The sequence below is a fragment of the Colobus angolensis genome, unplaced genomic scaffold (assembly GCF_000951035.1).
Source record: "Colobus angolensis palliatus isolate OR3802 unplaced genomic scaffold, Cang.pa_1.0 Scaffold187, whole genome shotgun sequence".
Classification (NCBI taxonomy): domain Eukaryota; kingdom Metazoa; phylum Chordata; class Mammalia; order Primates; family Cercopithecidae; genus Colobus; species Colobus angolensis.
In genome coordinates this window covers 506,678-522,616 of record NW_012115010.1, presented here as the reverse complement: position 1 = coordinate 522,616, position 15,939 = coordinate 506,678, and the positions used below count along the sequence as shown (strand labels likewise).

The following is a 15,939-nucleotide window of genomic DNA, read 5'->3' as shown; positions in this document are numbered from 1 at the left end:
TTCCCCACCACCCCAGGTCTTGTCAAGCCGCTATTACAAAGAGAGTGTTTGTGCCCCAGATTCATTTGGGTAGAAAGGTTGAGAATCACTGGTGTGTGGAAGAGCTAAGCTGGGAGACAAACCTCCTGATATAGGGGGATGTTACCCCCAAAGTCTGGGGGGTCACCATTGCAGAGAATCCTAGACCAGCACTTTGCAAACATTAACAAGTACACGAATTCCCTGAGCATCTTGTTAAAAAGCAGACTGATTCAGCAGGTCTGAGCTAGGCGGAAGATTCTGCACTTTTAACCTGCCTCCAGGTGATGCTGATGCAGCCAGGCCAGTGTCCACTTTGAGTAGCAAATAGGGCCCTAATATGCCTAGACATTTGTCATTCAGGCAGAGGCTCATATTGTGTTTACAGTCTTAATGATGTCTTCACTGGTGCTTTTGTCTTTCGTTGTTAAGACTTAAGAACGCCATTCTGGCCGGGCGCGGTGGCTCAAGCCTGTAATCCCAGCACTTTGGGAGGCCGAGATGGGCGGATCAGGAGGTCAGGAGATCGAGACCATCCTGGCTAACACGGTGAAACCTCGTCTCTACTAAAAATACAAAAACTAGCCGGGCGAGGTGGCGGGCGCCTGTAGTCCCAGCTACTCGGGAGGCTGAGGCAGGAGAATGGCGTGAACCTGGGAGGCAGAGCTTGCAGTGAGCCGAGACTGCGCCACTGCACTCCAGCCCAGGCGACAGAGCGAGACTCCGCCTCAAAAAAAAAACGCCATTCTAGGAGTATATCTGTAAACCTAGGAAGGTGAAGAGTTAATGATAATTTTAAAGAAGCAGAGGTTATAGCAAAAAGAACACAGGCTTTCTACATCAGAATAACTGTGTTTAAATACTGGCTTCATTATTTCTTAGCAATGTGGCCTTACGCAAGCTGCTTAATCTTCCTGGGTCTCAGGTGCCAACTTGTAAAACGGAGATTTTACTGGGTGATTTGAGCCCTCCATGCCGAGTGAGGTGCCCAGCACTCAGGGGCTTAGTCCGCCCGAGTCCCACCCACCAACTTTAAACCTCGAGTTGGCCGTGCAGTGGGCTCCTCAGGCAGGCCCCTGTGGTGCTTGGAGCTCTGAGTGTGGTGCTCAGGCTCTCCTCCTGTGCTGATGGTCCGTCCCTGTGTCTCCTAGGCCTGGTCCACGTTGGAGACGAGCTCCGAGAAGTGAACGGGATCGCAGTCCTGCACAAGCGGCCCGACGAGATCAGCCAGATTCTGGTCCGTGCTACATGCCTGCTAGGGATGTGCTGGGTCTTCAGACACCCAGAGCGGGGCGCTCTCCGGAGCCAAGGCAGATTCTGGCTTAGCCTTGCTGTTGTCCTGAGGAGGTGGCAGGCAAAGTGGCCTTATGGGGTGCCCCTAACGGTGTGCTTGGGGTATGGGGTGGCGGCAGGAGGAGGGGAACTTCCCTTCCATCTGCCTCTCTTAGACCCTCTTCTCAGCACAGCCTTCCTTCCTTCCCCTGGCTCCCTTTCACAAGATTCCTCCGGGGTCCTGGGTCCTGGGTATGAATCCTGGCTCTGCCTCCTTCCAGCTGTGCAACCTTGGACAAGCCATCAGATCATCTGAGTTTCCATTTCCTTTCCTTTAACGTTGGGATAGGGATTCTTTCTCAACCAATGTGTGGTTATCATTGGGATGCCAACATCTGGAAAAGGGTAAAGCCCTTCAGAAGTGTAAGGGGATTTCAAGGTATTAAATGCTTGGCTGAAAACCTCCATGGTCCATTCTGGAGAGTTGAAGTCAAAACTGAAATTGTGAAAAGCCCCAGTTATAGCTTGGTCCCCTTTATCCTCAGGATTCCTCCCCCAACCTGATACTCTTTGCTAACTTCTGATAGTTTTGGGGGCAGACACAGGATAAGATCGGAAGAGAGGAGGCCCACTGCTTAAAGCCCTCTCTGGGCTGGGCCCAGTGGTTCACGCCTGTAATCCCAGCACTTTGGGAGGCTGAGGCAGGTGGATCACCTGAGGTCAGGAGTTCGAGACCAGCCTGGGCAACATGGTGAAACCCCGTCTCTACTAAAAATACGAAAAATTAGCTGGGCATGGTTGTGGGCCCCTGTAATCCCAGGTGCTTGGGAGGCTGAGGCAGGAGAATCGCTTGAACCTGGGAGGCGGAGGTTGCAGGCAGTCGAGATCATGCCACTGCACTCCAGTCTGGGCAATGAGAGCAAAACTCTATCTCAAAAAACAAAACAAAACAAAAAACCAACAAAATAAAGCCCCCTCTGTGGAGGATGCAGATTGCAGGCAGGCCCTTCAGTCCTTTTGCCCAAGCTTGCTTTTTTGTGGCTTTGGGTGCCAACTTGCTTGTGCTCCAGAGCAAGGGTGTGGGCTGTCTGGGTAGTGGAGAGGCCAGGAGGTGGTCTGTTGGGCCCTGCTGTCCTGGTCCGACAGCATTCTTCCTTGTTGGGCCCCTGGCATTGGTCTGCAGGGTCTCTGTAGATGAGGGTGAAGGGAGCTCCTGGAAAGTTGGGCATGACCTGAGAATGGGGAGATGGAAGCAAAGAGGGAAGTATTAATCAGAGGCCAGCCCCAAATCAGTCAGGAAAGAGGAAAAGGAAGCTGAAATGGGTTGTTCAAATGACCCAAGAGGAAAGCAAGGAAGGGAGCCCTCTGGGGCCCTAGCGGTCAGCAGGGATGGAGGATTGGAATTCAACCCATAGTCCTTGGGTTCTCATGGAAAGTCTTCCATCCCTTTGTCTTTTGAAAATACAGTTACCAACCCTCCACTGCTAAATATGAACTGGCTTTAAAATAATAAAAATACAAAAAGGTACAGTTACTTGGTTACTGAGTTTTGCTTTAGTTCATTCAACCAGGGCACCATCCTGGAAGGGTGGGCCTTGGGAGGCTGCAAGTCTGACTTTCTGAACATCAGTTTTTAGGCATGAGAAGTAGGAGTTGAGCTCTTGGAGGGTTAGACCTGGTAGGCGAGAAGCTTCTGTTCTCTCTCGTTTCAGGCCCAGTCCCAGGGATCCATCACCCTAAAAATCATCCCAGCCACCCAGGAGGAAGATCGCTTAAAGGAGAGCAAGGTATGGGGAGGTGGGCCTCGCGGTGCCCTCTCTCAGCTTGAGAGATGCAGCTCGCTGGCTGGGGGCTGGATCCAGTCCAGCCTCTTGAAACAGTCATTTGGGAACAGGTCATAGATCTGGTCCTAGTAATCTGTGCCCATTGTAGGACTTTAATTCCGTCACAAAGTGATTCATTTGTTTGTACCCTGCCTCTTTCTAAACAGGATTTGACGTGGCTTACTAATAATAAAAGACGAGGTTATTTTAATTGAAATAGGAACTCAGGGCCATGAAGAGGAGGAGAAGGTACCAAGTGTGCTGAATTCTGAACCAATTAAGTAATTGCCATTTGTTTAATGGTCGCTGAGCCTGCCTTATTTGGTCACCTCCTCTGTGCCAGGCACTCTGCCAGATGCTGGAGACAGGGACTCTTCAAGGGTTTCTGGTGCAAAAGGGCAGCAAATCTTTCCTTGCAATGTAATAAGTGCTTTGTCAAGATTCTGTACAAAGAGTTACAGTCACCTTTGAGGGTGTCAGAGTGGGGGTGTTGGAACTGAGGCCTGAAGAAGGTAAAGAAGAGTAGGACCTTGGCGGGGTCTGCCCATACAGAGGCTCCCTGGCATTCTGGAAAGGAGCACGTTAAGGGCAATGTGGTGGGGCTTTGCAGGGAGGATGGTGGTGGGTTTTGCTGGGGAGGTGGGTTAAGCCTATGTTCTGAATGGCCTCAATGCCTTGTTAAGGGTTTTGGCATAATCCTTGCTTACTTTGGGGCCTCTGAGAAGCTGCCCCTGAGACAAGGATTTTAATGCAAATGGTTTACTTGGGAAGCGACCCCAGGAAACACCAGTACAGGACTGGGAAAGGGAAGACAGCTGATGTGACTGAGGGTGTGTTATCAAGCAGGTTACCACTGTGGGCAGCTGGAGCTTAGTCCTGCTGGGAACTTGGGGAACTACTTCCTCCCCTGTGGAACACATGCCTCTGTCATCCCACCCAGGGGCCCTGGGAGCTGGGCGATCTATACACCAACTCCTGCCAGGCTGCACCTGGGGGTTAATTCCTAGCAACTTCTGCCTGCTGGATTAGAGAAGAGCAGGCTCCAGTGGCCAGAGAAAGTAAGTCCTTAGGCAAAGAGATGCAGGTGCTGGCAGCTGGAAGTCAGCTCAGGCTGCACTGAGTGGTCTAGCCCTGGGGCATATGGGAAGGCATCCCACAGCCCAAGAGATAGTCCCATAGGTTCTAATAAGCTCTTAAAGGTGTTTTTTTTTTTGGTGTGTGTATGTGTGTGTGTTTTTTTAAGGATGGGAGTGGTACAGTTATATTTGTGTTTTAGAAAGCTCCCTGAGGCAGCCAGGGGGAGAGGGTGGAGGCAGGGAGGCCTGGTAGAAGGCTCTTGTAAAAGCCCAGGTGAGACATTATTAAGACCTGAACTGTGAGATGGTGGTTGATGAGATAGGAGGGCATCACTTTGATTTCACGGTACATTTGGATCTGAGTTTCCTGGCAGCCAAGGCAAAAAGGATAGCATAATGAATTACATACTGTTGAGCAGAGAATGGAAGGAAGCATGCCAGTTTTTCAAGATTGATTCCCATACCTGCCTGTCAGTACTTAATGCATGAAAGAAGAGACGTTACAGCATCTGGCACAGAGGGGATGTCAGTCGATACTTCGAAGAATGTGGATTTGTAATGGACTGTGTCTTCAATGACAGTTTTTTGCAGCAAGTGAAGAAGTAATCTTTATATAGCTGTTTCTTATTTGTGCTCTTTGGTTAAATCCCAGGGCATAATATTTCCTGTTACCTGATGGAAAGTGATTCTTTTTAGGGCGAGCAAATGTGGTCCCCATATGCAACTTTGAGGGTTCTGACTTGAGGAACCCTCTTTGAGGAAGAGAATTTGGTTTTCCTAAAGGACAAAATGAGTAGCCTGTCCCCCAGTCCATCCTTCTTGAGTATTTCTTCTTGATCCAGCTGCTTGATTTGGGCTGGCCGCTTAAGATTACACTCTTCTGAGTGCTTAGGACCTGGTAACATCTGTGGCTGGTTAAGGGTATCTGTCCCCACAACGTATGCCAGAAAGTTCTTGCTGTTGTCCAATGGAATCTTTTCTGGTTGGCATATAAAGGAATACAGTTTGTATCTGTCTGAGGAAGACCCCTGATTGCTTTTTTTTTTTCTGTTTGCCACTGAAGTGATTGGGCCCTAATGGTCTGAAAATAGAAATAAATGAAATTAACCCATGCCACCAAATTATAGAAGAGAACAAGGAAGTGTGAAAAATGCTGTGTACTCACACCATCTTCTCCAGAGAGGGTGACTCTAGAGTAGAGGGGGGAATTGGGGCTTGGCCGAGTCTATGGCAGATGAGGCAGGATTGAGCTGTAAGAGGTGTGGGTGTCAATTACCCACTGAAAAGTGATGGTGAAGAGTCAGTAACAGTAGTTTTGTTGATATTTGTGTTCTTACCCAAACATCTAGATTACTTCTATAACAGATGGCTGCTGCCTTCCGTCAGCTCAGTTGGTGTGTCAAAAATAACACTTGAGTTAGAAATTGTGCTTGCCTTTACTTTTTGTTCCCAGGATTAGTTGTTGCTGTGTGTATGCTAAGAGGCTGTTATGAGGACAGCTGGTCAAGTAAATAAGGAAATATTTAGGTGAGAAAGAGATACTCAGTCATGGGGCCTATTAATTTTCTGATTCTTGATGGAATTCCTGACTATAGTATCCCAAATGGTTGAAGAACAGTTAAGAACATATGTGCAGTGTTTCCAAGTAGCTTTCTATTTGAAAGGCCGCTTGGCCCTCCTAAGTGTGGGTGGTCGTTGTCATGTGGCCTTTGATGTGGCAATGACCTGTCTGTGCTCACGTGGGGAAGGGCCGCCTCACCAGAGCCCTCCTTGTGCAGGTGTTCATGCGCGCCCTCTTCCACTACAACCCTCGTGAGGACCGGGCCATCCCTTGTCAGGAGGCGGGCCTGCCCTTCCAGCGCAGGCAGGTCCTGGAAGTGGTGAGCCAGGACGACCCCACGTGGTGGCAGGCCAAGCGAGTCGGGGACACCAACCTTCGAGCCGGCCTCATCCCCTCCAAGCGGTTCCAGGAGAGGTAGGTCTGGGGTGTGTTGTGAAGGGCTGGTTCCAGAGTGGCAGAGGTGCAGGTGCATGACAGGCCCCCAAGTCTCCGTGTCCTCACAGCCAGGGGGACCTGCTGAGCGTTGTTTCCCCAAGGTAAGTACCAGCTGCACTTGTGTTTGGTCTTTTCCCATAACTAGTGGTGATGGCTATTTGCGATTTAAAGGAATCTATTGTGTGTGTGTGTATATATATACACACACACAAAATACATGTATATACACAAATATATATATATGTGTGTGTGTGTGTATATATATACATATATATACACGCACACATTTTTTTTTTTTTTTTTTTGAGACAGAATCTCACTCTGTCACTCAGGCTGGAGTGCAGCGGCGAATCTTAGCTCACTGCAACCTCCACCTGCCGGGTTCAAGCGATTCTCCTGCCTCAGTCTCCTGAGTAGCTGAGATTACAGGTATGCACCACCATGCCTGGCTAATTTTATATTTTTAGTAGAGACAGGGTTTCGCCATGTTGGCCAGGTTGGTCTCAAACTCCTGGCCTCAAGTGATCCGCCTGCCTTGACCTGCCAAAGTGCTGGAATTACAGGCATGAACCACTGGGCCCAGCCTAAGTTAATGTATATTTTATAATGCATGCTTAGAGAATGCTGAGAAATAAAATATAAAAATACAGAAGAGAGGCTGGGCATGGTGGTGGCTCACGCCTGTAATCCCAGCACTTTGGGAAGCCGAAGCAGGTTCCCTTGGGCCCAGGAGTTCGCGACCAGCCTAGGCAACATGGTAAGACCTTGTCTCTACAAAAAATAAAAACTTAACTGGGCATGGTGGCACACACCTGTAGTCCCAGCTCCTTGGGAGGCTGGAGTAGAAGGATCGCTTGAGCCCAAGAAGGTCAAGGCTGCAGTGAGCTGTTACCACACCACTGCACTCCAGCCTGAGTAACAGGGTGAGACCCTGACTCAAAAAAAAAATAATAATAATAATAAGAGGAGGACTATGAAAGAAAATTCCCCACGCCTCACCCCTATCTAAACAGCAGTTTATTTCCTTACTGTGTTTTTTATGTGAGTGTTGCATACAGAATTTGGGGTCTTGCCTTTTTTTTTTTTTCTTTTTAACATTTTTGGCATGAATATTTTCCATATCATAGCATCGTTTTTGTGGTGTGATTTTAGTGGCTATATACTAACTCATCAGGAGCTGTGCCATTCATTCCTAGGCGGCAGGTACTTAGGATGAATTGAGCTGGCCTTGTGCTGAGCATCTTGCAGGCCGCTGTGAACCTGGGGTTTCTGCCCTGGAGGAGCTTATAGTTCAGTGGAAAAGTCAGACACTCTTCAAACAAACAGTTTATATAAACGTGATGGGTGCAAGGGAGGAGGACGTGGTGCTCTGTGAGTTCATATTAGGAGGCTGCGTCCTCATCCAGGAATGCAGGGAAGGCTTCTCGGAGGAACTAGCTAAGTGATTTCACTGCTTTCCTATGGCTGCACTTGTATTAGGTTGTTCCCAATTCTTCACTGTTAAAAGGCTTCAGTATACTTACCTTGCACATAGACTGTTCCTCATATTTCAAATTATTTCTTTAGACTTCCAAGAAGTTCAGTCTTGGGTCAGAGGGTGGCAGTTGTGACTTCCTCTGTGGGTTGTAGCCCTCACGTCTTTTGGTGTGTGGACTGTGGTAAGGACAGAACCTCAGGGTTCACCCATTTAGGTGGCCCTCAAGGTGTGGCCCCCTGGCCGGGGGCTTCAGCATCACCTGGGAACTTGTTAGAAATGCAAATCCATGGGTCCCACCCAGAAACCCCACATTCTAGCAAATGTTCCAGCTGATTCTGAGGTGCCAAAGTCTGAGAACGAAGCTCTGTCCCCTCGGGAACTGCAGACCCATCTCCATTTTAGGGTTCACAGGTCTTGGCAACATCTTACCAGAGGATGTGGGGAGGGCCCTTCAGCTGCGGTTTTTTTTTTTTTTTTTTTGAGACATAGTTTCACTCTGTCGCCTCGGCTGGAGTGCAGTGGTGCGATCTCAGGTCACTGCAACCTCCGCCTCCCGGGTTCAAGTGATTCTCCTGCCTCAGCCTCCCCAGGAGCTGGGATTACAGACGTGCACCATCATGCCCAGCTACTTTTTGTATTTTTTCACCATGTTGGCCAGGCTGGTCTTGAACTCCTGACCTCCAGTGATCCTGCCACCTCGGCCTCCCAAAGTGCTGGGATTACAGGTGTGAGCCGCCACACCCAACCCTTCGGCTGCATTTCAATGTGGAAATCTAGACACCTGTGAGAGCCTCGCTTCTCCACTGACAGCCACACTGGACAGTCTGCCCGGGCTGAGCCTTCCACTGAGGGGACGGTGTTCAATTAGGGTCACTTCTGTCCTCGGCCTCTCCTGGAAGTCATTCTGCTATTTCCCAGCTCCCTCAGAGATGGGGAGGCTGGAGAGTAGAGAAGGGGCCGCCTCTCCTTGGAAATGGGCCATAGGAGAGTAATGACCAGCTGAGGATCGTACACCGGGCCGGATCCCTGTGTGGCCATCTTGAGCTGGATGAGCTATTTCTGGACTGAGAGACTCAGTTTCTTCCTCCTGGCGAACCAGTGGGCCCCGTGACAGTGTTCCCTTTGTTGGAACTTAGTGCGAAGCAGGAGGCCCTCAGGGTGTCCAGTGTGTGCCCACCTGTGGGATCCAGGCCTTGGTTTCCCAAGTTTTCCAGAAAGTTCCCTTCAAATGATTCTCTGGCCCAGCTCATGGGCCTGCCCATCCCCTTGTGTCCCTGCAGACGACTAAGCTACCGGAGAGCCGCGGGCACCCTGCCGAGCCCCCAGAGCCTCAAGAAGCCGCCCTGTGAGTAGATTGTCAGGGATGGCACTCCGGGGAGGGCCCGGGGTTAGGATGAGGGAGGATTCAGGCTGGGAAGAAGCAGGCAGTGGGCTGGAGGGGGCATCAGGGGTCTTGTCTGAGCTCATGGACTCCAGAGGAAGGAGGGGGTGGGAAGTAGGAGGTGGCTGGAGTCACTGGAGAGGAGCTTGTATATTTGGAGTCCATAGATGATGCTGGGGGATATATTAACAACTTTCCCAAAATGGTGTGCAGACGTGTGTGTGTGTTCACGTGTATGCATGTGCGTGTGAGGATCTACAGCTTTCGTTAGATTCCCAAGGGCTCTGACCCTGACAATGGAAGAAGCAGTAGCATTGGAAGGGAATGGAGAAGGCCGTGTGTGACCCGGTGCCTCTGGTAGGGCTGCCAGACTGGGCAAATACAAATAAAGGATGCCCAGGTGAAGCTTGAATTTCAGATAGATGACAGATTGGTTTATAGCATAAGTATGTTTTTATTTAGTTTTTATTATAGTATAAGTATGTCCTGTGCAATATTTGGGACATACTTGCACTGAGAAGTTACTTGTTGTTTATTTGAAATTCAAGTTTAAGTGGGTGTCCTGCACTTTATCTGGCAACTCTACACCGTGTAGCCCTTTACACTTTAGAAAACACGTCCACCTACTTCTTGGAACGCTATGAAGTCAGTAGTCAGATATTTTTTCTAAGCTGGGAATATGTAGGGTCACAAGGTTAAGTGAGCAGAGGTGGGGTCACATTTTCTGAAGGCCTGTGATCAGAGCCCCAGGGTAGGGCCCCATGTAGAGAGGAAGCTTTTCCAGGGCATGATCTCTCCGGTACTAGAGGGCAGACTTGTAACCGAGTGAGTGGCCTGAGCAGGTGCCAGGTGACCAGAACAGAGATGGCCTGCAGCTCTGCTCCACCCTGCTCCACCCTCAGGCATCTTCGTTTTCCAGGGCCAGACTCCAACCCCAGAAAAGAGAGAGTGGGTCCTATTCCCACTGCAGGATCCTAGAGTAAGCTGCTCCCTGGGCCCCTGACAATGGCCACTTTTCCAGACTTGCTGTCAGGTTAGAAGGGCCACTGAGTGCGGTGGCCTTGAGGCTGCTGCGCCACTGATGAGCTGGCTTTCTCTGGGCTGCTAATGAGACACACACAAGAAGACTAATTAGAGCAGGTCTTGGGGTTTAATAATGTACCACAGCTCAGATCACAGGTTCACTGGAGGAAAGGGAGAGAGGCCAGATGGCGGGCTCCTCAGGCACCCGGGCCGTGGCTGCCCTCAGCCGCAGGGTCCCCGCTTCCCTCCACTAACGCTGTTCCATCTGTCTTTTGTGCAAACCGCAGATGATCAGCCTTGTGACAAAGGTAGGCCCAGTATCTGTCCGCTGTCCACAGGTGCGGCCCCTTTTCCATGGAACGTTTGGGGCCTGAGGGACTCGTGTTCTTTTCCCATGTGGGCAGCTGTGCCCCTCCCGCTGTCTGCACACCTCTTCCTGCTCTGCCAACCAGACTGGGCTGTTTCTTGAGGCAGGCAGAGTTGGTGGGGACAGGGTTCAAGGCCTTGGGGCCCCTCCCTGTCCTCCTGACATGCGGGGCCCAGCCTTTCCAGGACTCAGCTGTGCTGTGATGGGGCTAGGTAGGAGACAAGGGGTGGGAGGTCAGGGCAGACAGGAGAGAATCCCTCCTTATTCACGCTGCTCACACTCAGGCACTGGGGAGGCCTGCTGGCCTAGAATCCCCCTTAAGGCCTGGAAAGGCTGTTAGGGGCCTAAGCATGGAGAACTGAGCAAAACAGAAGACCTTGCTTTCTGGGGGTATCCAGGACATGGGATTTCCCCTGAGCTCCCCATGAGACACCATCTCAGGGGGCTCTTCCTGCCCGGCCACCCAGGGGCTGGGTCCCCGGGCCAGATGTGTCTGGCGGGACTCACTGGCTTCCTTCCCTCTTTTGCTTCCCAGAGACCTGTGACTGTGAGGGCTACCTCAAAGGGCACTATGTGGGTAAGTAGCTCCCCCTGACACCCACATGCACAACCTGCCCCACCCCAGGCTGCAGAGGCAGGGAGAGGTCAAAGCAGGGTGATGTGAGCCCCAGGAATCCTTCTGGAGCAGCAGAGCCTGTGGGACCCCCGTCTTTCCTCAGTTCTCTCAGCCTGAGCGGGAGCTGAGCCTGCCCAGGCATTGAGTCCCCACCCAGGTTTTAACCCAGCCATGGGGCACACACCCTGGCGGGAAAGGTACACACACTCCTACATTAATACCAGTTCTATTATCACCATCATCGCAATTGGAGTTTATTCAATGTTAACACCACCACCACACAGTGAGGGGTGTTTACGGCTCTCCAGAGCCCCTTTTCGCTTCTTTTACTTTTGTCAGTTTTTTCAAAGGTCTTAGAGATAGGCAAAAAATTTTTTTTTGTTTTTTGGTTATGTTTTAGAGACAGGGCCTTGCTCTGTCACTCACGCTGGAGTACAGTAGTGACATTGCAGCTTGCAGCAGCCTCAACATCCTAGACTCAAACAATCCTCCCACCTCAGCCTCCTGAGTAGCTGGGACTGCAGGCACTTGACACCATGCCCAGCTGATTAAAAATATTTTTTTTGTAGAGGTGGAGTCTCGCTGTTACCCAAGCTGGTTTCAAGCTCCTAGCTTCAAGCAGTCCTCCTTTCCAAAAAGTTTTTAAACTTTTTTTAAAATTATTTTTTGAGAAATGGTCTTGCTCTGTTACGCACACTGGAGTGCAGTGGTGTGATCACAAATCACTGCAGCCTCAGCCTCCCAGGCTCAAGCGATCCTTCCATCTCAGCCTCCCTAGTAGCTGGGACTACAGGTGCATGCCACTACACCTGGCTAATTTTTGTACTTTTTGTAGAGACAGGGTTTCACCATGTTGCCCAGCTGGTCGTGAACTCCTGGGATCAAGTGATCCGCCTGCCTCAGCCTCCCAAAGTGCTGGGATACAGGCATGAGCCACTGCACCCAGCCCCTTAGCTTTTATTTTGAAGTAATTTCAAACTTACTGAAAAGGTGTAAGAATTATATAAAGAACTCCCATATACTCCACAGCCAGATTCACCAGTTGTTGCTCCTTTGCCATGTTTGGTCAATTTCCTTTCCCACATCTCTGCATTTTTTTTCCTGAGTCATATGAGACTTAGTTGTAGACATCATGTCCCTTTCCCGCTAAATCTCTCAGCATGTATTTCCCAAGGCTAAGGACTTCCTCAGGGCAATGATCAAATTCTGAGAATTTAAAATGCATCCAAATCTATTATATGCTGTTATTTAAATGCTATCAGTTGTCCCCATCATGTCCTTTATGGCATGTTCCCTTGGTCCAGGATCCAATCTAGGACCACACATGGTATTTGTAGGTTCATATCCTAATTTCACAGATAAGGAAATTGAGGCTCAGAGAGATGAAGGGACTTGTCCAAGGTCAGTCACGTGCCAAGTAAAACAGTGACCTGAGCCCTAGTTTGTGAATGCAGGGGTCACCCTTTCATCTTACCATTGTGTTTCCCGAACAACCTCTTCCAGTAGCAGGAGGAGGTTGGGAGAAGTCAGTGGGACTCAGTCCCATCTCCAGGTCTGGCCAGGTGGAAAAAGTCTCTTCTGGGAGATCCTGAGACAAATGCCATGGTGTCCCTCTGCCCCTCCCTCCAAGCTGGTCTTCGGAGGAGTTTCCGGCTGGGCTGTAGGGAGAGACTGGGTGGCTCCCAGGAAGGGAAGATGTCCTCCGGAGCTGAGTCTCCAGAGCTGCTGACTTATGAGGAGGTGGCCAGGTACCAACACCAGCCCGGAGAGCGGCCCCGCCTGGTGGTTCTGATCGGTAGGTGCCATCCTGGGTTTCCAGGAAGTGATCTGGTTTCCTCCCTGGAGCAGGTGGGGAGGGAGCTCAGCAGGGACCCTGGTCAGCCTTCCTCTTGTTTCCCAGGGTCTCTGGGAGCCCGACTGCACGAGCTGAAGCAAAAGGTGGTAGCCGAGAACCCACAGCACTTTGGTGTCGCTGTTCCACGTAAGAGGGCCCATGTGGGGGTGTGTGTTTGTCTGCACACGCACAAATATTTCATGGGGACTTAACTTTCCAGATTCATCCAAATCCTTACTTTGGGTTTAAAGGATCACCAGGCACTGCCTGCTATTGGCAAATTATGGGACAAAGGCATGATGGGAAGAAATCCACTCTCAGTGGTCCTCTGAGACCCTCTGAGGCAGAAGCTGGAGGACCACTTGCTTGGTTCCTGCCTGGGGTGGGAGGTGAGTCCAAAGCACATTGTAGGCAAAGTGGCAGCCTCAACCTGACACGAAGGGGCCCCCACAGTAGGGGGCATTCCTCCTCATCACAGTGAATTTTGACTCTGATGGCCCCTGCCCTCTGCTTGGATGAGAGGGCAGGTCAGAGAAGCCATAGAACCCTGTGAGTGGTATTTCTTGGCACTCTCTCATAGCCAGATTCCAATTTGTCAGGGTGGCTGGGTACATTCCTGGGTGATGCCTCCCCTACCAATTCCTGGGGCTTGCTGCTGCTAGGGGCACCCTGGGATGTCAAGCTCCAGTGGGCAGAGGATCCTGGTTCTGAATGTGATAAGGAGGATGAGGAGGAGGAGAATGAAGGTGCCAGGTAATATGCCAAGAGCTTTTATGTGCAGTCCCCTGGGTCAGCCCTCCCAGTACCCCTGAGAAGAGAGATTGTTATCATCTTGTATGGCAGAGGAAGACAGTGAGGGTCAGAGAGGTTAACTAACTTGTCCAATGTCACACAGTTGGTAAGTGGTGGAGCCAAGATTCAAACCCAGGCAGCCTGCCCCAGTCATGTTCTTAATGAGGGTGCACAATGGCCTCTCACCTGCTGCCTGCCACTTCGTGCCCTTGGCTGCCACTTTCCTTTCTGGGACTCACTGTCAGTCCCCCTGGCTTCAGAGGGATGCAATGTGAATGCCTGGTGGCTATTGAGAGGAGTGCTGTGGCAGTGGTAATGGGGCCTCCTTAGAGTGTTCTGGGGCAGAGCAGCCGCGAAGCCTTACTTTGATCACACTGTTCTCCCTGGGCCCAGCACCTAGTCTGTGGGTTGTCAGAGCTATCTTCCAGAGCCCAATTTGAAGTGGCAGGGATGTGGGGGAGTTGGTGGCACTGGGGAGGCCATTCTGGCAGGACACCTGTGATGAACCTGGAGGGCTTCAGGGAGCCACAGCCTTCCAAGTTTTAGAGGGACTGAAATAGGACATGCAGAGGTTGCTAACACACTGATTGTTCCGAACCCTCTGGATCCATCCCCTGGGGAAGAGGTACCTGGATGGTCAGGCCCACCTGCTTCTAGGCACTCCACAGATAGGAGACTTTCCTCCTTGGTTTTAGAAACTGGGGGAGTCAAGGAAGCCTTCCCAGAGGCAGTGACTTTTATGCTGGGTTTTGAAGTGTAAATAGGAGTTTTTGAGGCAGAGGAGAAAGGAATGGTTTTCCGTACTGCGGAAACAACATGTGTGAAGGGACAGAGCAGTGTTAGGGACTGGGGAGATTAGTGTGGATGATGTGCTGGAAAATGGAGCTGAGAGGTTGGGCAGATCATGCAGGTCTCATCTATTCAGCTAGGGTGTTTAGAATATAATGCATAGATAGATAAAAGTTTTTAAGCAGGGGGATGATGTAGTTGGAAAAGTGACCCTAGCAGCTCTGCTGGAGGTTGGACTAAGATGCCACAGATAGAACACAGGACATCCCCTGGATGGTTCCCATGGGCCAGAAGACACAGCGCCCCAAGATCCCATTTTATCTTTTGGGAAATGCCGCGTGTGTGGCTTTGTGTGTGCCCTTGTTCTGTGGAAGACCTGATTTTCCTCAGAAGTGTGCATCCCAATTCTGTTATGGAAATCAATGAGAAAACACCATGTGTTTTAACATTTTTGTTTGAGAGCCGGCCTTGCTGAAACACATCCAATCCATATAGGGACGATCTGTCTTCCTGTCTCCTTTTTCTGGAGATGAGAACTAATTGACTAAAGAATTAAAAGCATACATCAGGGTCAAATGTATATGTGGCTCCTTTGCTCTCAAAAAAGAAAAAACATTGAAGAATTAAAAGTTAGGACCTAGGGGTCTCTTAAGTGATTCTTCAAAAGCCACAGCATCTGCTGGGCACAGTGGCTTATGCCTATAATCCCAGCACTTTGGGAGGCCGAGGCGGGTGGATCACCTGAGGTTGGGAGTTCGAGACCAGCCTGACCAACGTGGAGAAACCCCGTCTCTACTAAAAATACAAAAGTAGCCGGGCGTGGTGGCACATGCCTGTAATCCCAGCTACTCGGGAGGCTGAGGCAGGAGAATCGCTTGAATCGGGGTGGCAGATGTTGCGGTGAGCCGAAATCACACCATTGTGCTGCAGCCTGGGGAATGAGCAAAACTCTGTCTCAAAAAAAAAAAAAAAAAAAAAGCCACCGCATCAGGGAGTCAGTTAGCAGAGTGGTTAAGGGTATAAGCTGGGCATTTGGCAGAGAGACCGATTCTGGCTGTGATCTCTACTGGTTGTGTGTCACTGTGCACAGCGCCGAGCCTTTCTGTGCCTCAGTTTTCTCAGCTGCATCGAAGAGTTGTTGTGTGAATCAGTGATACACCTGCCTGGAAAGGCACAGTGCCTGATACAGGGACATACGATGAGGTAGAAGTGCTTGGTTTAGACACAGCAGCAGCCAACTCCCAAATGAGTGCCTAAGCCTGCTGCTGTCCCCGCGTGCTGTGATGTGACATCTCTTTGCCCAACTTTCCTTCTTTCTTTAAAAGATACCACCAGGCCCCGAAAGAGCCATGAGAAGGAAGGAGTGGAATATCACTTTGTGTCTAAGCAAGCATTTGAGGCCGACTTACATCACAACAAGTACGTTGCTTGATGGGCCAGTTGGCCTTCTAGGCAGCTGCATCTTTTTGTATCTG

At 50.4% G+C, this 15,939-nt stretch overlaps 1 protein-coding gene across 1 annotated transcript in view; it reads left to right on the top strand.

Moving 5' to 3' along the window:
* The window catches only part of MPP3 (membrane protein, palmitoylated 3 (MAGUK p55 subfamily member 3)), a 36,528-nt gene that overhangs the window by 10,594 nt on the left and 9,995 nt on the right, over positions 1-15,939 (top strand). The window contains exons 8-16 of the mRNA XM_011940057.1: positions 1,170-1,255; positions 3,003-3,077; positions 5,968-6,164; positions 8,943-9,007; positions 10,354-10,374; positions 10,969-11,010; positions 12,680-12,844; positions 12,950-13,030; positions 15,790-15,883. Of these exons, the coding sequence (XP_011795447.1) occupies positions 1,170-1,255; positions 3,003-3,077; positions 5,968-6,164; positions 8,943-9,007; positions 10,354-10,374; positions 10,969-11,010; positions 12,680-12,844; positions 12,950-13,030; positions 15,790-15,883 (826 nt within the window). The remainder of the gene's footprint in view (positions 1-1,169; positions 1,256-3,002; positions 3,078-5,967; positions 6,165-8,942; positions 9,008-10,353; positions 10,375-10,968; positions 11,011-12,679; positions 12,845-12,949; positions 13,031-15,789; positions 15,884-15,939) is intronic.